The following is a 19,055-nucleotide window of genomic DNA, read 5'->3' on the forward strand; positions in this document are numbered from 1 at the left end:
GCGTTTCCTAGTTTTGGGGTATGGTTCTCTGGTGCCGACTCATCGCGGTTGCGTTTCGGTTGCTCGGGTTGGGTGGGTGGATTCGGCGAAGAAGGTGGTAATGCCGGAAGGTCCTTTGCAACGGTGTTCTTGGGTTATGTATTGTTAGATCGGTGTGACCTGCTTCTTTGGGCGGTTAAGCAACGGATGTCGTCAAACGAGATTTGTCCTTTTCGGTACTGCGCGAGCAAGTATTCCCGCAAGTGTCTGCAGTCTTTGGTGCTGTGTCCTTTGCGATTGTGGAATTCGCAGAACAGATATTCATCTTGGTCTTCACTACTATGGATCCACTTGTTGTTTCATTGCTTGTTCGGCTGTTGGATGGCGTTGGCGTATAACTTTTTACGATTCTCACACCTTCTGCCGTATCCTGATTGGGGCTCGTAAGTGTCGGTCTTAGGTCGTTCGATCTGTTTTGTAGTGTAGATCTGCTCGTGAGCTGCTTCCTCCTCCTCTTCCGCTATATAAGTATTAGCTCGGTGTAGTGCGTGCTCCAAGGTCTGCAGTGGGTTGTGTTTGATTGCGCTTCGGAAACTTGTCTTTATTCGAGCTCCCTTTTATAGACATAAGGAGTACGGTTTTCACCTCCAACAAATTTCTTTGTAGAAATCTTTGCTCTATCTGGAAGAGGAGGAGAAAGCGGCGTGGGTTGAGATTCTTGAGGAGGTAGCAAGGGCTTGTCACCAAAGGCACCAAAAAGCAGGCCGCGAACTTCTCCACCTATGTATCCATTGCAGCAACTCTGGTAATCACCGACACTTTTCTCGAAGACAGGTTTCAGATTCCTTTGAGGATATCCCTAAATCGATGTGATTAAAAAACGAGTGGTTCGATTAACGGACGAAACAGAGCGTGTTGTCGCATGTCTAATACCATGAGTCTGTCTGGTCTGGACAGTTTTGTAATAAACCCATCAGACGAGGGTTGGATGCAATCGGATCAGATATTTGGATCAGTCCCTGGTATAAAAGAGGCCTAAAACGTAGAACCTTCCAGCCTTCCAGGACCTTCACCGACCCAAACGTTGTAGAAGCCGTTTCGAGAACTGACGTTGGAAGCAAGATTTGAGAGAATGAGACGACGGTAAGTATTATTTCGTCTGATTATCATTGAGTTTCCACAACTCTGTGAAGAGACAAAGCCAAAGCTAACGGCGAGGAGAAAACAGAGGATTGGCAAGAGATTGTTAAGAGACATTTTAAGATATTGACTTTGCTGAGATATTTGTTTTAGATCTTTAAATTTTATTCTAGATCCTTTTGGGAACATTGTGCGAGTTTCAAACCAGGTGGTCAAGCCTGATTCTGTTTTTCACCATCACTTCATTCATCTTCTCTAGTCTCCAATACTCCTTTGGTTTTTCTTTTTGCCTCCTGCTGTTTCTCTCTTGCCAAATGTGATAGATCGCTGCTTGGAGAGCATAGCGTAACAAGAAAGCCGTGATACTGTTGTATGGTGGTTTGATTACCAGAGTCATAATCTCCTCCCATACAACAGTAAAACTCTGTTTCAATATTCCTCCCACAAGTTTCTTCCAAATTTTGCTCGAAAAAGGACATGAAAAGAAGAGATGGTCTCGGGTCTCTCTCGGCTCGCTGCAGAAGGAACAACCAGTGTGTATTGATGTTCCAACGTTCCATTTCGTCTCCTGTGCAAAGTCTGTTTCGAGCTGCAAGCCATGTGACCAAGGTTAAGCTTTGGAGTAGCACTAGAATACCAATTCCCTGGGTGAAGGTCCCATGTAGGATTTTGGATTCTGATTTGCTCCAGAGTTTCCTTTGAGCTGAAGTTTGCTTTGTATTCCCCATTTTTACCTCTCCATAAATAGATATTTATCTCCTCTTGGACTCTGTTTTGCCTCTTTTTTGCTGTTTCCTCTTCGATCTGAGTGAGGAGCTGATTTCAGTGTCTTCGCCTTCTTTCTCTGTTTATAACTTCTGCTAGAGATGCATTTTTCTTTACTCCAATGTCGATAAAACCCCTAGCTCCGAACACATCATATAGACACTCCAGATTGATATATAACACAAGCATTCTGCTAGCCAAGCATTATTTTTACACAAGTCAACTTGATATATTAGAAATTTTTTAACAAATTAGAAAATAAAGTTTCGTAGCTTAGAATCATATTGATAGACTTCTTATATCATTACACATCCCTTTCAAAATTAATTTAATGCTCAATTTCTTTATATAGACTTTGACAAACTGGAGTTACTTGTGCTACAAGGAAGGCTTTACGGACTGGTGCTAATCTACATACATAATGCGAAAGCAAGAGTTTCAACGAGGAGTGACTCTAGTAATTGATGCACTGTCTATAGAACAAGGAATAGACTTGCTGCTGGATTGCCCCTGCTCGGATCCATAGGTTAAAAGGTCTAAATTGGGTCTGTTCCTGAAGAAAAATCCAGGTGGTTGAGGCACAGGTAGAATAATGGAGCTGTTGGTTAGCATCTGAAAGATTATAGACATTTCTGGTCGATCTGCAGGATTTTCTTGAACGCATAATAGTCCAATATGGATGCATCTAATGACTTCATCCTTCTCGTAGCTTTCCCCAATCGCGGGGTCGATTAGTTCTAAGGGTGAATCATTGTTCCAAAGCCTCCAAACCTGCCAACAAAAAGAACTCATATGAAGCATTCAAAACGTTGATCACAATTAAATATGGAGTACAATTTCTATTCGAATTTTTGCTCACATGTGTAACCAAATTGCCACCAGAATCATTCATCTGATAGAAGCTGCTATTCTTCTTGCCACAAACAATTTCTAGAATCAATACTCCGAAGCTATAGACATCTGATTTTGTGGAGAACTGGCCATGCGTCACATACTCTGGAGGCATGTAACCGCTGCAAATATACAATAACAATCTTAATGTTAATCAAAACAAAAACGGTTCATCAAAGATTTGTGAGATTCATCAAACTGTAAGGAGAATACTAGGGTACTAACAATGTTCCAACAACTCTTCCTGTCTTGTCTTCAGTTTGGTTCACTCTGAAATTCCTAGCCATTCCGAAATCCGCTATTTTAGGGTTCATATCACCAACAGAATGTTACTTGCTTTGATGTCACGATGTATGATGGTGAGTCTTGAGTCTTGATGAAGATAAAGAATTCCTCTCGTTATCCCTCCTATGATGTTGTACCGTCTTTTCCAATCTAGCTGACTCTTCTTTGTTGGATCTGCGTTAAACGAAGTTTTAAGAAAGAAAAAAATTGCAATGAAGAACATAAATTAAACCTAGCGTTCTTGTTTATTACCAAAGAGGAAATAGTCAAGGCTCTTGTTGGGAACAAACTCGTAGACAAGTATTTGTTCATCTCCTTCCACGCAAAACCCTAGAAGTCTAACAAGATTCTTGTGTTGAAGCTTGGCAACAATCACAACCTCGTTCTTGAACTCTTGTGTTCCTTGTCCTGAATTTCTCGATAGCCGCTTCACCGCAATTTCTGTTTTATTTGCTAACATTCCCTACAAATATACATATGCATTCATAGCTCCTTAGTTTCTTAGCATTCATGACAAATCAAGCAGTCATAGATATGTATATATATAGAGCTCATATGTACCTTGTAAACTGCACCAAATCCGCCTTGACCTAGTTTTTTATTCTCTGAAAACTTATCTGTTGCCGCCTCAATTGTCGTAAAATCATATTGCAGAGACTGTGGACTTGTCATGTCATCATCAGCTGCAATAACATATTTACGGTTACTATTATGCAGCAAGTATATTATTTCCTATGTTCCAATTACCAATGTGAAAGTGTTAATTAAAATCTTGAAAAAGTAACTCACTTTGAGGTTTTAATGTTTTGTATGATTGTCTTCTCTTCCATATAACTAATCCTGAGGCACACAATACCACGAATATAACCAAGGAAACAACAATCGCAACCATAGCTCCAGTAGAAAGCTTTTTTACATCTAAGGGATGTGGAGGAAGAGTAGGAGGAGGAGGACGACGAGGAGGAGGAGGACGACGAGGAGGAGGAGGAGGAAGGGTTGGTGTGGGTCGAGATGGCGTGTCGTCAAAGGCACCAAAATATTCATAACCATCCCATCGGAAATAACAAACCGAATTGTAAACGACTCCACCTATTCTACCATTGCAGCATCTCTGATACACACCCACATTTGCTCGAATACAGGTTTCACACTCCCCAGAGGATAACCCCGGAATACACTGCATCAGCACGTATATACGATCAAAACCTATCGGAGGGGATATCTCGGCCAGGTATCGAGGTTGACCGACTCGGGTGAGCATAAATTCCATGAAAGCTTCCCATGTTCTGGTATAAGCTGTAAGGTTCCCCTGGTATATTCCAGTACTGGTCACTGCATGTGGCTGCTCTAGTTCTATCTCGTCGAAAAACGAGTGGTTGGAATAACGAACAAAACAGAACGTCTCTATCCAGTGGTATGCGTCGGTCTGGTTTAGACAGGTTTTTGATAAACCGTCAGACGCTTGTTGGATACAATCGGAACAGACCTTTGGTTCAGTCTGTGGAATACAGAGGGCTAAGGCATAGATTCTTCCTGGGCCTTTACCGACCGAGACGTTGTAGTAGTAGCCGTCTTGAGAGCTGACGTTGGAAGCTAGAGTTGAGAGAATGAGACGACGGTTTGTATCGTAAGTTCCGTTTGGTCTGAAAGACATATTCTCTCCGCATTCTTGTGCAGATACGTAACCGAAGCTAACGGCTAGGACAAAACAGAGGATTGACAAGAGATTGTTAGAGCACATTCTTTTTTTTGGTTAGATTATATATTCAGATACTTGTTGCAGATCTTGGAATTTGAATCTAAATAAGAAAATTTTGTTTAGGATCGTTGATTTCGTCAAAACAGCTTTTGCGTGTTTAGATTTTTCTTTAAGTCAACTCGGTAAACGTTTGGATAAATTCAATATTTTTGACACCAAAAGGATTAAGTTAGATTTTTTTGGGTTGCCATATATATTCACACACGTTGCTTGGACAGTTCTTTTAGAACTTTAGTGTCTGGAATGTAATAGCCTAGTTTGGTTTTGTTCAACGTAAATATTTTAAGACTATTCGTTTGTCAAAAAAAATGGAATGTTCTTAGGGGCCCCATGATCTTAAGCATTGTTGTTACACAAGTCTAACTTGATGTATTAGTAATTTCTCAACAATTTACGAAAGTGAAGTTTCGTAACTAAAAGTCAAATTGGTAGTCTTCTATTATTACACATCACATACAAAAATAATTGAATCCTCGATTTGTTTTTCAAGGACTTAAACAAACTTGAATTGCGCGTGAACCAAGGAACTGGTACGAACTGGTGCTAAACTCGGTGTGGTTATACTACAGAATGCACAAAAGTTTCAACGAGGTGTGACCATAGTGATCGTTGCGTTGTCCACAGAACAAGGAACAGAGTTGCTGCTGGATTGGCCTGGCTCGGATCCATAGTTTAAAGGGTCTAAACTCGGTCTGTTCCTGAAAAAAAAAAACAGGTGGTCGAGGAACGGGTAGAGTAATAGAGCTATTGGTTAGCATCTGAAAGACTGTAGACATCGCTGGACGGTCTGCGGGAGTTTCTTGAACGCATAATAGTCCGACATCTAATGGCTTCATCCTTCTCATAGCTTTCCCCAATTGTGGGATAATTCTAAGGGTGAATCATTGTTCCAAAGCCTCCAAACCTGCCAAGAAGGTCCATAGTCAGAATCTTTAACACAGTTGAGGAAAAAATAACAGTCAAATTATGAGAAACTGATTTGATTTGTGCTCACATATGTGACCAAGTTGCAAACTGAACTATTCCTTTGATAGAAGCTGCTATTCCTTTTGCCAATAACAATCTCCAGAATCAATACTCCGTAGCTACAGACATCAGACTTGGTAGAGAATTGGCCATGCGTCACATATTCTGGAGACATGTAACCGCTGCAAATACATGCAAGACATATATACTTTATACTTAATCGGCAACGAGAAAAAAAAGTAGTTCATCAAGATTCAATTTAAAGACTTAAGGACTATAACTAACAAGGTTCCAACTACTCTCCCTGTATTGGCTTCAGTTTGATGATCTCTGAAGTTTCTAGCCATTCCAAAATCCGCTATTTTGGGATTCATATCGGCATCTAATAGAATGTTACTCGCTTTAATGTCACGGTGTATAATAGTTAGCCTTGAGTCTTGATGAAGATAGAGGAGCCCTCGTGTGATTCCTCCGATGATGTTGTACCGTCTTGTCCAATCTAGCTGACCCTTCTTTGCTGGGTCTACACATCCATTTGTAAATCATTAGACTAATTAAGAGATCAACAAATAAAGTTTCAAGAACAATGTATAAAGATGAAAAGTAGCCTTGCTGTATTGTTTATTACCAAAGAGCAAATAATCAAGGCTCTTGTTGGGAACAAACTCATAGACTAGTATATTTTCTTCTCCTTTCAGAGAAAACCCGAGAAGCCTAACGAGAGTCCGATGCTGAAGCTTTGCTACAAGAAGGACCTCGTTCTCGAACTCCACTTCACCTTGATCTGAAGTTCTTGATAGCCTCTTGACTGCAACTTCAGTTCCATTTGCGAATGTACCCTGCCAAGTATATATGAATCTAATGAATCATCTCACTATCTAAATATCTTGATGCATAATGTTTCTACATAAACAAGTTGATGAGTAGTTGAGAAAGAAATGCCTTGTAAACTTCTCCGAATCCCCCTTGACCGATCTTGTTACTCGCCAAAAAGTTACTTTTTGCAGCTTCAATTTCCTTAATATCAATATGAAGATATTCTGCAGTTGTAATATCATCTGCAGCTGCACAAGAAAAGTGTAGGTGGTTTTATGCTAAGGTCGGTGGAAAATATCTAGTAAAACAAGCAGCAAGAGAGCAAGACCATCTGAGTGAAGATGGCATGTCAGGAAAAAAATCTCCAAGTGACTAAGAAAAACAACATGAAAACATGAGGAACTCACTTCTTGAGGCAAAACCTTGGTATTTTTTTCAACTCCTGCAAACAGCTGCTCCGAGAGCAAGTAGAGCTATGATTATGACCGTTGCAGTGACAATTCCTATGATAGCTCCTATACCAATCATTCTCCCATCTGTGGAAAGGCCAAATCACCGATTCTGAATGTTGAATACGTTTAAAATTCATTTAAGTAAATCATTTTACCTTGGTTGGTCAGTTGAGGTGGGGATTGCGGCTCAGGTGCTGGCGCGGATGCGGGCTCAGATGCGGGCTGAAGCGGAACATATCCAACCGGAAAATGCAATTAGGGCGATACACAAAGCTGCCTTTCTTCCCACGGCAGCCATCTTTATAGTCATCAACACTTTGTTGTAAACAGGTTTTACAGTTAGAGGAAGAGACGTCTGGTGTACATTGCACCAAGGCGTATACCATTTCAGAACTACTCAATCTTGCTACATCAACTACATAGAATCTACTGTTAGAGACTGATACATCATTTCCTGACGATGATGAAGCTTTATTCACCATACCAACTGATAATCGCTCAAACAATCCATCAAACGCTGTTAAGTTAGTGACATTTCGAGCGGTACAACCACCAGAAGGTGGATCCAACGCTCTAAAATAGGGCCGGTTAGATTATCTTGCCATACATTGAGTTTCACCTCCACCTGACCAATAAAATGCTGCTGTCTGATTGGGACAACTTTGTACTAACTGGTCAGACGCGTCCTTGATACAATCCGAACAAATCTCTTGTTTAGCTCCTGGGATGCAAATTCCCATTGCGTAGACTTGGTCAGGATCTGTCCCAATCGAAGCGTTGAAGAAGCCATCTCTCGCTGTGACTTCAGATGCAAGAGATGAGAGGATAAGTTGACGGTTATTGTCAAAAGTACCACCTGGTTTGAAAGTTCCTAAACTGTCCAAGCATTCCTGCGCAGAGACGACAACAGTTAAGCTTACATGGACAAGCCAGAAGACCAATGAGAGGAGATTCTTTCGAGCCATTTGTCAAAAGGATACAGATGAGTTGCTTTCGTGTCTGAACAACAAGCTGAGTGTAGACTAACTTACATGAATGCGCCGTTCTTAAAGCAATTTTTCTACATTTTTCTATTATTTGAAGATGGAGAATATTAAAAAGAATAGCAACTTGTTCGAAAGAAACAATGAACAAGTTTTAAAATTGGAGCTTTTAACGTGCTTTCCAACTAGTAAATGGAAAGACTTAGATGATCATCAGTGGTTAATTATTATTTTTCTCTACTTTGTTTGTCACTATGATTTATCAACTTCTCCAGGCCATAAACAACTCTCTGAAATTCTGAAGAACCATTATTAGCTTTAAAAGTGATTCTCTGGGGGACTTGAGGAAGCATTGTTCAACAAGGGATTGATTAAAAATAGATGATTACTATAATGAACTTTGTAAATTTCGCAAGATTTGGTTTTACCATTTTGTTTTTGATCCTACACATGTTTCTTCAAAAGCTCGCTTGAACCAGAAAGATACGCATTACCCATAGCAATCCACAAAATTGAAGCCTTAGCTAGAGCAAAAAAAAAAAAAAGACTTTCTTAAAGTGAAATGTAAGATTCCCAAATTACTCTATGTACAATAAAATCTAAACACAATTAATTAGGATTAAAACCCGCATGTCCGATCCGGTACTAAATACTAGGATTCATGCATTACTCTAGCCCTTTTTGTAGTTTAAGCCGGCTTTTTCAGACTTAATTTGAACAAGAGCATTTCCAAAAAAACTTATTTAAAAGTTTTCTAAACCTCAAATTTGAGAGGTTTGAAGTTGTTTCTCTTTAATCGCATAACATCAAATTTAACCCTAAAATTGTATTTTGCATTTCTATTATTCATAGTAAATTAAGATTATATTTTCTTATATATAGATAACTATAAAACCTAAATTAAAAAGATATTAGTCTCTGGTGTGGCATTGTTTGCAAAAGATAAAAAAAAAACCTACAATATGTTTGGAAATATCATTTTGATACCGTTGATCATATAGCTACGTATGGTTTTCATAATCGAATCAATAAGATTCATGTTAGTCTTTGGGGTAATTGATTGATCGACAGACGAAATCCCATTTACGATGATATTTTTTTTTGTAACAAAAGATGCATGAGATATTGAGATATATGTCATATTCACACAGAATGATATTACCCTGTCTCCAGATTGAATGGTTCGGGACTGTTCATATGTCTGTTTCCCACATGAGCTACGTGTGGAGTATGTGCAGCACGCTGGTTCCTATAAGTGGGAATAGTTAAGTGCAATAGTGTTCTTTGTACTTCTTTTTCAAGGAGGTACGCTTGTCACACATTTCGTAACCACTTGGCTTATGAACAAATGGGTATGAAAATGTTTTTGGAGATGCAGCGGAGGTGTGATGCGCCTGAAAATTTAAGGTGGGGAAATCACCATTTACTGCATGTAGGACTCTTTTGTTTTTCTTATGAGTTTCTCAGTGTCATCCTATATATGATTGGCTTATTAACCATGATAAATGAATAGAGTAATTGCAATAAAGGGTAATAGATGTTATCAAAATTAAGAGATACCTTTTGAGTGTCTCATAGAACTATTCACTATAAAAAGACTATATCACATTTATTCTTCAAAATTTTGCTATATCACAGTTATCACGATAATTTTTTAATTATTATCAATATTCTAAATAAATTACTGTTAATATACATATTATGCTGATATTATTGTTAATATTTTATATAAATTATGTATAAATATAAATATTATCGTTATATTATTGTTAACATGCTATATTTCTCGATTATTAGTGTTAATATTTTATATTTAACAAATATTATTGTTAATATGTTAATATTTTATTACAAAATTTTAGAATTATCACGTTATAATTATCTGATATATTTGTTAACATTTATAATTATCATATATATTTGTTAACATGTTAATATATTATATGATAACAAAGTTAACACAAATTTATAGCGATAACTTTCATATTTAACACAAACTTTCATATTTATAGCGATAACATGTTAATATTTTATTACAAAATTTTGAAATTATCACGTTATAATTATCTGATATATTTGTTACCACTTATAATTATCATATATATTTATTAACATGTTAGTATATTATATGATAACAAAGTTAACACAAACTTATAGCGATAACTTTCATATATTTTATGTTAACTAAATAGTTATCCAATAATAAAAAATATCTTCTCTTAGATGAATAGTATCAGCGATGATGAACAGTATGTACAGTAATGCTATGTGCAAAAAAAAGATTAATGACAATTTATGTAAATAAGTAAAGTTAAAAGGATATTAATGGATAAAACAAAAAATTCTCTTTGCTACTTATCTAATTATTAATTTATGAATGCTATATATTTAATTTTTTGATTAACCATTGATATAGAATAAATTCACTCAAATGAATATTATTCCAACAATGATACATGTTATAAGAATATAGAGAAAAAAAGTTTGTTATTCTCAACAAAGTCATTACCAAAACTTTTATAATGAAAGTGCGTTACAATTCTTCTTCTAAATAATGGATTTCACCAGGTTTATATTATGAGTCACTAAGTCCAAATCCCTATAAATTATTTTTGTCTTCTACCTATTTGGACCAAAATGTTTTAAAGTTGAAAGTTTGGTCAAAAGGGAGTCTTCCCAATTACGATGCGGCCCATTATGCTTAGGAGCTACTACCAGAAATATTATTTAAGAGTCTCTGTAATTAATATTCCCTTAAATTTCAAATCTAAAAGTACAGTAACCATAAATTACACTACTATTATAGTATTATTTAATGAACTCTTTTTAGAAAAATAAATAAATTTTGAGGTGGAGGACACATAGAGTCGAAAGATTTTAGTTGGGGATAGGAATCCCACACGAACTTCCCGAGAAACAAGTAATGATACTTTATTATCGTTTGGTTCACGAACCGATCCAAACTTTTAATTTAATAAATTTCCTTAATCTCTCACCGATTATTAATACCAAATGACAAAATTACCCTTTCTATTTATTTCAGCGACAGTTTCTGACAAGGGGCAAGATTGTCTTACGTCACACACTTCATTGAAGAGAAAAAAACCTTTGTTTTGATCAAACAAGTGAAAAAAGAAGCAGACAACAAAAAAGCTAAAAGCAAAAGTACAGAGAGAGTGAGTGATAGAGATTTTTGCACACTAAACAGTGTAATGAAGAGGGAAAAAAGAAACAAAATGATGCCTTGAGGGAGAAAACAGATTGATTGCTTTTCTCTTTTTTTTTTTTTGTTTCTTTATCCTTCTATCTTTTTGTTTACATTACAAGAACATGATCGATTTATCCTATTACCATCACTGTTTTGTGATCTCTCCTTCTTCTCCATGTCGATGAGGGAAACTATGAAGAAAGCTTCGAGATTTACACACTCTTTTTCTCACTCGTCCAACTCAGGCATGCTTTGTTTTTTTCTCTGTCTCTATCTATCTCTTTAGATCTCTTTTCATTTTCTCTGTCTGTGAAAATAATTATAAGAAAAATTACCTCATTTTGCTTCTTTGCTTAGATGCTAGTTTTGTAGCTATCTGATTCTTTTGTTTGGTGTTCTTCTTTGACCGCTGTTTTGGTATCTTTCTGTTTTTGATTCTAGGTTCATTTTGATACTCTAATTGGATTTTTATTAGTTAATTCAATTTTCTCTCTTCGTGGATTTTGTTTTCTGTTTTTAATTGTTCTACCAAACTATATGAGATCTACAATGGGTACAGAAAGATCATGAATTCTGCATGTTTAGTGAGCCTAATTTATAGTACTATAAATGAGCCAGTCTGCATCAGATTAGTAGTCATTCTTGTTGAGTTATGTTATTTGATTAGGAGCTCTGAATTGGGAAATGAAATCCTTTTGAAGCTTATGACATTGCATTCTTTGGATCTATTAGCATCCCTAATCACACCGTTAAAGATTATAATCTGTTGGTAGTGATGCTCTTGGCAACGACTCTACTATCATATAAGTTGTTTAGTAAATATCAGAGATGGATTTTTAGCTTCCTTCATCCATGATTTGTATTGAAGTTTTGGGGCATTGGATTTGAAAAAAAATTGGCTTCTTTTATGTTTTGATGCCTGAAAGTTTCTCTATTACATTCTTTATTTAGGAGGACTAATTTTCTTGTTCTTGAATTCTAATGTTTTCACAGATATTATGATGTGGTGATTGGAACGGAAATGGAATTTGGTAAAGGAATTGATATGGAACAAAGCCCCAACAGTGTTCTTCCTCCTCCGCGTCCTTACACTGAATCAGAAAAGAGGAGTACAAGACTGAAGCCACCTCGTAGAGATGAGATATTGAGAGTTAAAGAAGGCTTCACCGAGATAAGCTTCAGGCGCTACCGTAGCACATCCTGTAAGAATTTTCCTTCAAAACCTCTTGCAATGTCGGATAAATCAGAGCAAAGGCGAGGTTCAGTGTATCAGAGCTCCAATGAATTGTTTAAAGAACTTAGAGATCCTGTACGTAAAGATTCAAAAGCAAAACTTGAGCTGTCTCGTAGTAGTGATGCTTCTTTCTCCTTTAGAGTTGTTGATTCATCAAGAAAGGGAAGTACAGAGAAGAGACCGGACAAGAAGCTTTCAGATGGACAGAAGTCATCAGCTGAACCTTACAACTCTAGCAACTTCATTGACATTTGTTTGAAATCAGGTATTAAAGATAGAGCTGTGGTGTTGGATTCAGATGATGATTTAGTGGGTCCCTCGAACGAATGTAATGACCATAAAATTAGATTGCCTAAGCCACATTCTGCAAAGGTAGATAAGGTTACAGTCTCTTCATCCGAAACCAGTTGCAATAAGGAAAGCTCAAGAGTGAGGAAAATGTTTGATCCATTTGTTAAGTCAAAGTCTCTGAGAAGTCCTCTTGGGTATATAGGAGAATCAGGTGATCAGTTCAGATTTGGATGTACAGAAAAACCGGGGAAGAACAATGAGCGTTGCAAATCTATGTTGAGTGACTACTCAAATATTCATATAAAACCGAATCTTTGTCCTCCTCCAGTTGTCAATAAGGATTATACTTTGGTGCTGAAATCTTCTCCGGTTCATCTACATTGCCGTCTCAAAGTGGAAAGCAAACATGGATTGCCTGTTTTTCAGTTTGTGTCAGATTCTCCTGAGGATGTTTATGCTGCAAAGACGTGGAAATCTGACAGTGGTTCGAGTTGGGTTTATACATTTTCGTCTGCTGGAAGCAGAAAGAGAAGCAGTGCTAGTGTGCGGGGTTTGATGAACGATGTTAACAAAGACTCTTTGCTGGTGGCTCAGATGCAAGTTTCCTGTAACATGTGCTCAGAGGTCAGAAAAAAGGGACAAGATCCAGAGACTTTGATGGTAAATGAGTTTGTTTTGTATGATATTGCACAAGCAAGACGGAGTGTTTCCACAAAGGAAGATCAATCACTACCACTCGATACGGTTACTAATGCCTCCAAGAATCCTGCTAAACCAGACTCAGATTCAAGAAATAGCACAATGTCCGGGGATGTTTCTGAATCAGTGAAGCAGAGATCTCAGCCGAAACGTACATCTCAAAGCTATGATCTCGAGGCTTCAAATGGAACAAACCCGTGGTCAGCTGCAGATTTGCATCCTGACCTTGAGATCGCGGCTATAATCATCCAAGACACGATTGAGAAGAGAGAAAGCTTGAAATACAGAAGAGGTGACAAAAGGTTGATGGAGAAAACGAATCTTCTTGGTCTTTCTCCAATAGAGGAGGAGAAGAAGGAGTGGTTTGGCAGCAGAAGCTCAGAAAAGTTGAAGGTTGTAATCCCAAGGGGAAACCATGGGCTACCAACTACTGAAAACCCCGGTCCTTCGCCTTTGATTCAGAGATGGAGGTCAGGAGGTGGTTGTGACTGTGGTGGTTGGGACATGGCTTGTCCACTAATGGTTTTGGGAAATCCTCGTATCTCATGTTCTCATGATCAGCCTCTTTTAGACAATCAGCATCCATTGCAACTATTTGTCCAGGTGAAAAGTTTGTTCTTTCCTTAATCAAACACAAGTTTGTTTTCTTGGAACTGCTTTCTTTGGACTTGCATGAGCAACTAACACATCTCGTCTTTAATATTACAGGGTGCTAAAGAGCATATACCAGCATTGTACATGTCATTTGTTGAGGAGGGGCAATACGATGTTCATTTCCACGCTCAGTTATCAACTTTGCAAGCATTCTCAATCTGTGTTGCCATATTACATAATACGGAAGTCTCAGATAGTTACAGAAACGGCGAGAATGTACAACAGTTCTCGCATTGCAACTCGTTGAAAATGCTGATTGATGATGATATTCAGTTCTTGGTTGAAGCAGTAACCGAGGAAGAGGAAAAGAAAGTCCCTATGTCTGTGAAAGACGTTGCGACTGCTCTTCAATCCTACATGCCAAACCCTCCTTTCTCGCCAATCTCCAGAGTGTAGTCTGCGATGCTGTCATTATTGCAGATACATCTGAGTTCTTGTTGTCCCCGGTTGGCGATAAGAAGAGAAGAGAAGAGAAGGTTGGTCTCCAACTCCCGGACGAAAGTGCAGCCATGAAAGCAGCAGACTCGCCGGACAAGCTAGAGCTAAGATGGGAGGGTCTCTGATCTCCAGACTGAGAAAGGCTTCACATTATTTGTTGCGTTATTTATTCATTCTTCTGAGTAGTATCTAGGCAAAAGAAAAAGCCACACTGTTCATATTGTAAGGTAGCAAATGGGAGGTGTCCAATTTGGTTAGAAGTCTTATAAGCGTAGAGTTGGTAGATCAGATCCTTCAAAAAAAGTTTTGTAACTTGTAGTGAATAATGGATCTTCCTGTTCTCTCTCCAGTTAAAAAGGGCTTAGCACAAATGAATTTCATCAAATTAATCAATAATTACATAGCCAAAAAAATTGTATGATTTTCCAATCCCTAAACTACATATATTACGTTGCAGTCTTTATATTGGTGGCTTAACTATCCTTGTCCTATAATGGGTTAGGGTTATCTCCATCTTTTGTTTTGTGCCAGAGAGCTGAAAGATCGGGTTGTGCCGCTTGTAGAGAGAGTACACTCTTGTAAAATTCATATGAAGCAAAGAATATGGCTCCTTGGGACATGTACATCACCAGTCTGGGGATCAAACCTCTGCAACATACAATGAAAGAAGACTAATAATGGTAAATTGATGAACAATGGATGATAGAAGCACAACGGCATGGGAGACAAGAATAGTGATAAGCGAGCAGACCTGTATAGACCTCTTACACCTTCTTGTTTGCCTATTGATTGAAGAGTTTGATACACACTAATATGTTGGTTACTAGATCCAGGAATCTGCAGCCATAGGATAAGTAAGATGTTGGCTACAACTGGCAATGTGCGCCCGAGAAAAAATGGATAGAGAAACAAACCTGAGTTTGGAATCTTGTTTTGACTACATCAAATGGGGTTGTGAAGAAAGCAGCAGCGGATCCCGCTAGTCCTCCACATATGAGCTGTCAGGAGCAAAGATCATCCAAGTCATCTCAGGTTCACAGATTGCTTAGAGAAACTTAAAGTTCAGGATGATGGAATGAAGCGGAGAAGATACATACCGTTTGTATTGTGGTGGGTTGAGCCGTTTGACCACAAGGACCGAGGGATGGTAATACCATTCGCTTCATGTTTTCGTAAACATAGAACTGTTTTTCCAATAAATTTGGCATCAGAAATGGTATTCAAGCAGAGAGGAATAATAGCGGCAGAGTGGAAATAAGATCAAAGGTTAATACTAGTTACAGCATAGGAAGACATTATAGTGTGTGCAAAAAGAACCTTAATGATTGAGTGTGGGATATTTCTACACAGGACTGCACTCCATCCAGCATATAAAGAAAGTAGACCACCCTTCTGAATAATTCCGAACAATGCGGTCCTATGAAAATAATGTAGCACAAGGAATGAAAAGACATTTAAAATTTAAATCAGTTTTTTTTTAAACTTGGAAACCTTATAGGAGATAAGAGAACAAGAAAGTATATAATTGTATCAGCGAAAGCTTGATTAAGCTTGCAAATGTTTACCAGCAATTACGATAATGTGAACTGACTTGCATCTGCTGTTTTATACGCTCACTTGGTGTGAAAATAAATGAAGTTGCTACGCTTGCAGAACCCCCAGCTATGCAGTGGGTAAGGGAGCAATATTCCTGAAATTTCAAGGATTTAGTAATATGAGCTTGCTTATTCTACTCAACAGGACATCTGAAGAATGGAGAAACATGCCAGGGCAGAAATAAGAATAAGACCTTAGGAAAAAGAGGAAGCAGAGCTCCTTTAACTGATTCATAAGTGAGCGTATATAGGGCTGAAATTGGAGCTGATGAGGCAATGTTGCTAGCAATCCCCCGGTAAAGTCCAGAAAAACCTGAATAAATATAGGTATATAACTGTGTTAAGCATCAAGGCGCAATGACAAACAAATACAGAAAGCCCCCTTTAATGATCATCTCAAGTGAACGGTTCTACCTCTTTCGGATACAATTGATCTCCCGGTATGGCATAGAGACTTCTCCTCCAAGTGGCATGACTGAATCATTGTCTTGACTGTATCAAGTGGATGAAGACAAAGACTGACGCTTACGCCAGCCAACGCACCAGCAAAAGCATGCCGCTGTTTAGCAAAGGCGTAAGTAGGCGTTTCTGTAGAGGACGAACAAAATTCAGTTTCTTGGTCTTTTCTATCTCTATTAAGCAACTGTTTATTTTCAACCATAGATAAGCTGTTTTCGTCTGAGTTATTCCCTGAGGAAGAAGAAATCTCAGTATCAGAATCCGTGCCACATTTCGAATTTATTATGTTCACTCCTTTCTTATTGGCACACCTATCTTTGTAAAGCAAAAACAGGTAGTTCGCATCTGTAGATCTGGATAAACAGGTGTCTCCCGGTGATTCTGTGGTGCTTCCTAATAGTGGACTCCTTGATTCAATTGACGCTGAGTGGACCTCTGAATCAGCTGTGACGAAGACATTATCACTTCTATTGGCATTTCCTGAAACAGATACTGATATACTGCTGACAGGATTGGGGATAAGGTCTTCAAAATTCTCTCTCTTCTCAATCACAGCCCCTCCTTTATGACATCTATACAATTTTTCTGTCTCCCATCTAGCCAAGAACTGAAAACCATTCTCTTTGCAAGAACCACTCATAGATTTGACTCCACTAGCCTGATTAAAACAACTAAAGAAAGACTGGTTATAGTTCCGCTTATATGGCTCGAAAATGCACATCTTCTCGGCCACGCTCACTAGTTCGACCCTGGTCTGTGGTGTTGGTGGCAATTGAGACTTAACCTTCTGCTTCGCAGACCACCGTGTACTATCAACCGAGACTTTGTACTTATTGACTTCCTCTCTATTTGAATCATCCAAATTTCCTTCCTTCAGTGAACTGATCAAATTACCAGAAGCAAAATCCGAACGATCCCACATCAAGTCAACTACTGATATCAACGCATCCCTGCTCAAGATTTGACTCAACATGGTCTCTCCTCGTCTTTTGTTGTGCCTCTGGTAACCATATGCATACTCTACATGTTCGTGATCACTGATCTTTGACAGCTTCCTCTTAGCCTCAGCGAAATTGCGACTATGCTTAATCGAAGATTGACCCTTTTTAACAGGGCCTTTCGCAGAGGCCATTTTGCTTATCTCACAAGACTGTAGAATCAATCAAAAGAGAAAACTTCATAACTTCCCATCACATCAGAACCCAGTAAGCAAATAAGTAACCAAGTTCTGATTTTTTTGGATCGGCCAAATACACTTGTATTTACATTTGGAAGAAAACCCAGTAATCCGATGACCTAGCTCCGATAAAAGATCTGTTCCAAACATGCCCCCATGTGAGGGAAATTAGAAAATTTCTTAAACATCACAATTTTCTTAAAGCATATACCAAACACTAGAACAAAAAGCTGAAGAATTTCAACAAATATACTTTGCTTGAAGCTATCTCCTCCATATAGCAACAGGAGCAATATGTAAACTTTGCTTGAAGCTATCTCTAGAAATAAAAAAATTCAAACGAAGAATGAAATTACAAAGTGACTGCCACCGCAATTAAAAATAAATAAATTGTCGCTCGGATTGATTGATACCTTGAGAGACTGCGACGCTCTTCACCGGAAGAAGCTCGAGATTCCAAATTCCTCATTCTCTCGCGACCGAAAAAAAAAAATTGTTTGTGTTTTTAAAAAAAAAAGAAAAAAAAGAGAGGGAGGGGGTTTATACGCTGCTTGTTCTCATCTAGGGGTTTTTACTTTTTTTACTCTTTACCTGAATTCCTGTTTTTACAATTTTTTTCTTTACTTTTTACATAACCGGGATAAAATGACATTGTTGTTACATTTTGCTGAACCGAACCGAACCGAACCATCAATGTTAGACAGCAGCAAGATCATTTTTAAACGCTTAGCGTTGGAGAAGCAAAACTTGAAAGGATAAAGAAACTTGAAAAGATCATGTTTGAACATATGTTGAACTAATTACTCTCTGTAGACATTTCTTTCTTCTTAGATGAGTTTTGTATTTAAAGAAATATTTGTGAGTGAAAACAGAAAGAACTTGAATCATTACTTTCTCTCTTTCATTTTTCTTCTCAAAAACATACATCATTCCTTTTGCTCAAGCATCGATATAAAAACAAGGAACAGAGTCATCATACTCTGACCTCAACAACTATTGCTGTTCATTAGCCACTACTCTAGACTCTAATACAAGACATCTCTCTCTCATTCTTATCGCCACTTGCTTTTCACCAACTCCCACTAACCAAGTTTCTTCTAGTTTGGTTTGATAAGCAAAATGACATCACACAACACTTCCACTTGTCATTTTATGAATCAAACCGAGCTTATTGCGAAGCTTGTCGAAGCTTTGTCCTCCCAATGCCTTAGTGAACACATCAGCTACTTGATCTTCCCCTTTGCAATACATCAGTTGAATCTCA

General features: G+C 38.0%; 4 protein-coding genes across 4 annotated transcripts; 1 reads left to right on the forward strand and 3 right to left on the reverse strand.

Moving 5' to 3' along the window:
• Positions 1-2,161: 2,161 nt before the first annotated feature.
• On the reverse strand, positions 2,162-4,804 carry LOC18014574 (putative cysteine-rich receptor-like protein kinase 31). The gene is given in 7 exon segments (XM_024154070.1): positions 2,162-2,655; positions 2,744-2,897; positions 3,001-3,094; positions 3,097-3,234; positions 3,313-3,523; positions 3,622-3,743; positions 3,850-4,804. Coding segments are annotated over 7 exon segments (2,004 nt in total). The 5' UTR covers positions 4,802-4,804; the 3' UTR covers positions 2,162-2,322.
• Positions 4,805-5,402: 598 nt separating this feature from the next.
• LOC18014696 (putative cysteine-rich receptor-like protein kinase 30) lies at positions 5,403-8,018 on the reverse strand. Its single transcript, XM_024154069.1, is given in 11 exon segments — positions 5,403-5,531; positions 5,533-5,638; positions 5,640-5,684; positions 5,686-5,723; positions 5,814-5,967; positions 6,071-6,308; positions 6,414-6,624; positions 6,728-6,849; positions 7,009-7,137; positions 7,209-7,262; positions 7,265-8,018. Coding segments are annotated over 11 exon segments (1,980 nt in total).
• A 3,168-nt stretch (positions 8,019-11,186) lies between these two features.
• On the forward strand, positions 11,187-14,908 carry LOC18014697. The gene is made up of 3 exons (XM_006396840.2): positions 11,187-11,489; positions 12,238-14,071; positions 14,177-14,908. The coding sequence occupies exons 2-3, from the start codon at positions 12,266-12,268 to the stop codon at positions 14,516-14,518; spliced, it is 2,148 nt and encodes a 715-aa protein (XP_006396903.1). The 5' UTR covers positions 11,187-11,489; positions 12,238-12,265; the 3' UTR covers positions 14,519-14,908.
• Positions 14,909-15,014: 106 nt separating this feature from the next.
• Positions 15,015-18,290, reverse strand: LOC18014569. The gene is given in 10 exon segments (XM_006396841.2): positions 15,015-15,096; positions 15,098-15,208; positions 15,312-15,397; positions 15,475-15,558; positions 15,658-15,744; positions 15,878-15,977; positions 16,126-16,250; positions 16,350-16,468; positions 16,570-17,928; positions 18,205-18,290. Coding segments are annotated over 9 exon segments (1,965 nt in total). The 5' UTR covers positions 17,747-17,928; positions 18,205-18,290; the 3' UTR covers positions 15,015-15,020.
• Positions 18,291-19,055: the final 765 nt, after the last annotated feature.

This window comes from Eutrema salsugineum, unplaced genomic scaffold (genome assembly GCF_000478725.1).
Source record: "Eutrema salsugineum unplaced genomic scaffold, Eutsalg1_0 scaffold_3, whole genome shotgun sequence".
NCBI classification, from domain to species: domain Eukaryota; kingdom Viridiplantae; phylum Streptophyta; class Magnoliopsida; order Brassicales; family Brassicaceae; genus Eutrema; species Eutrema salsugineum.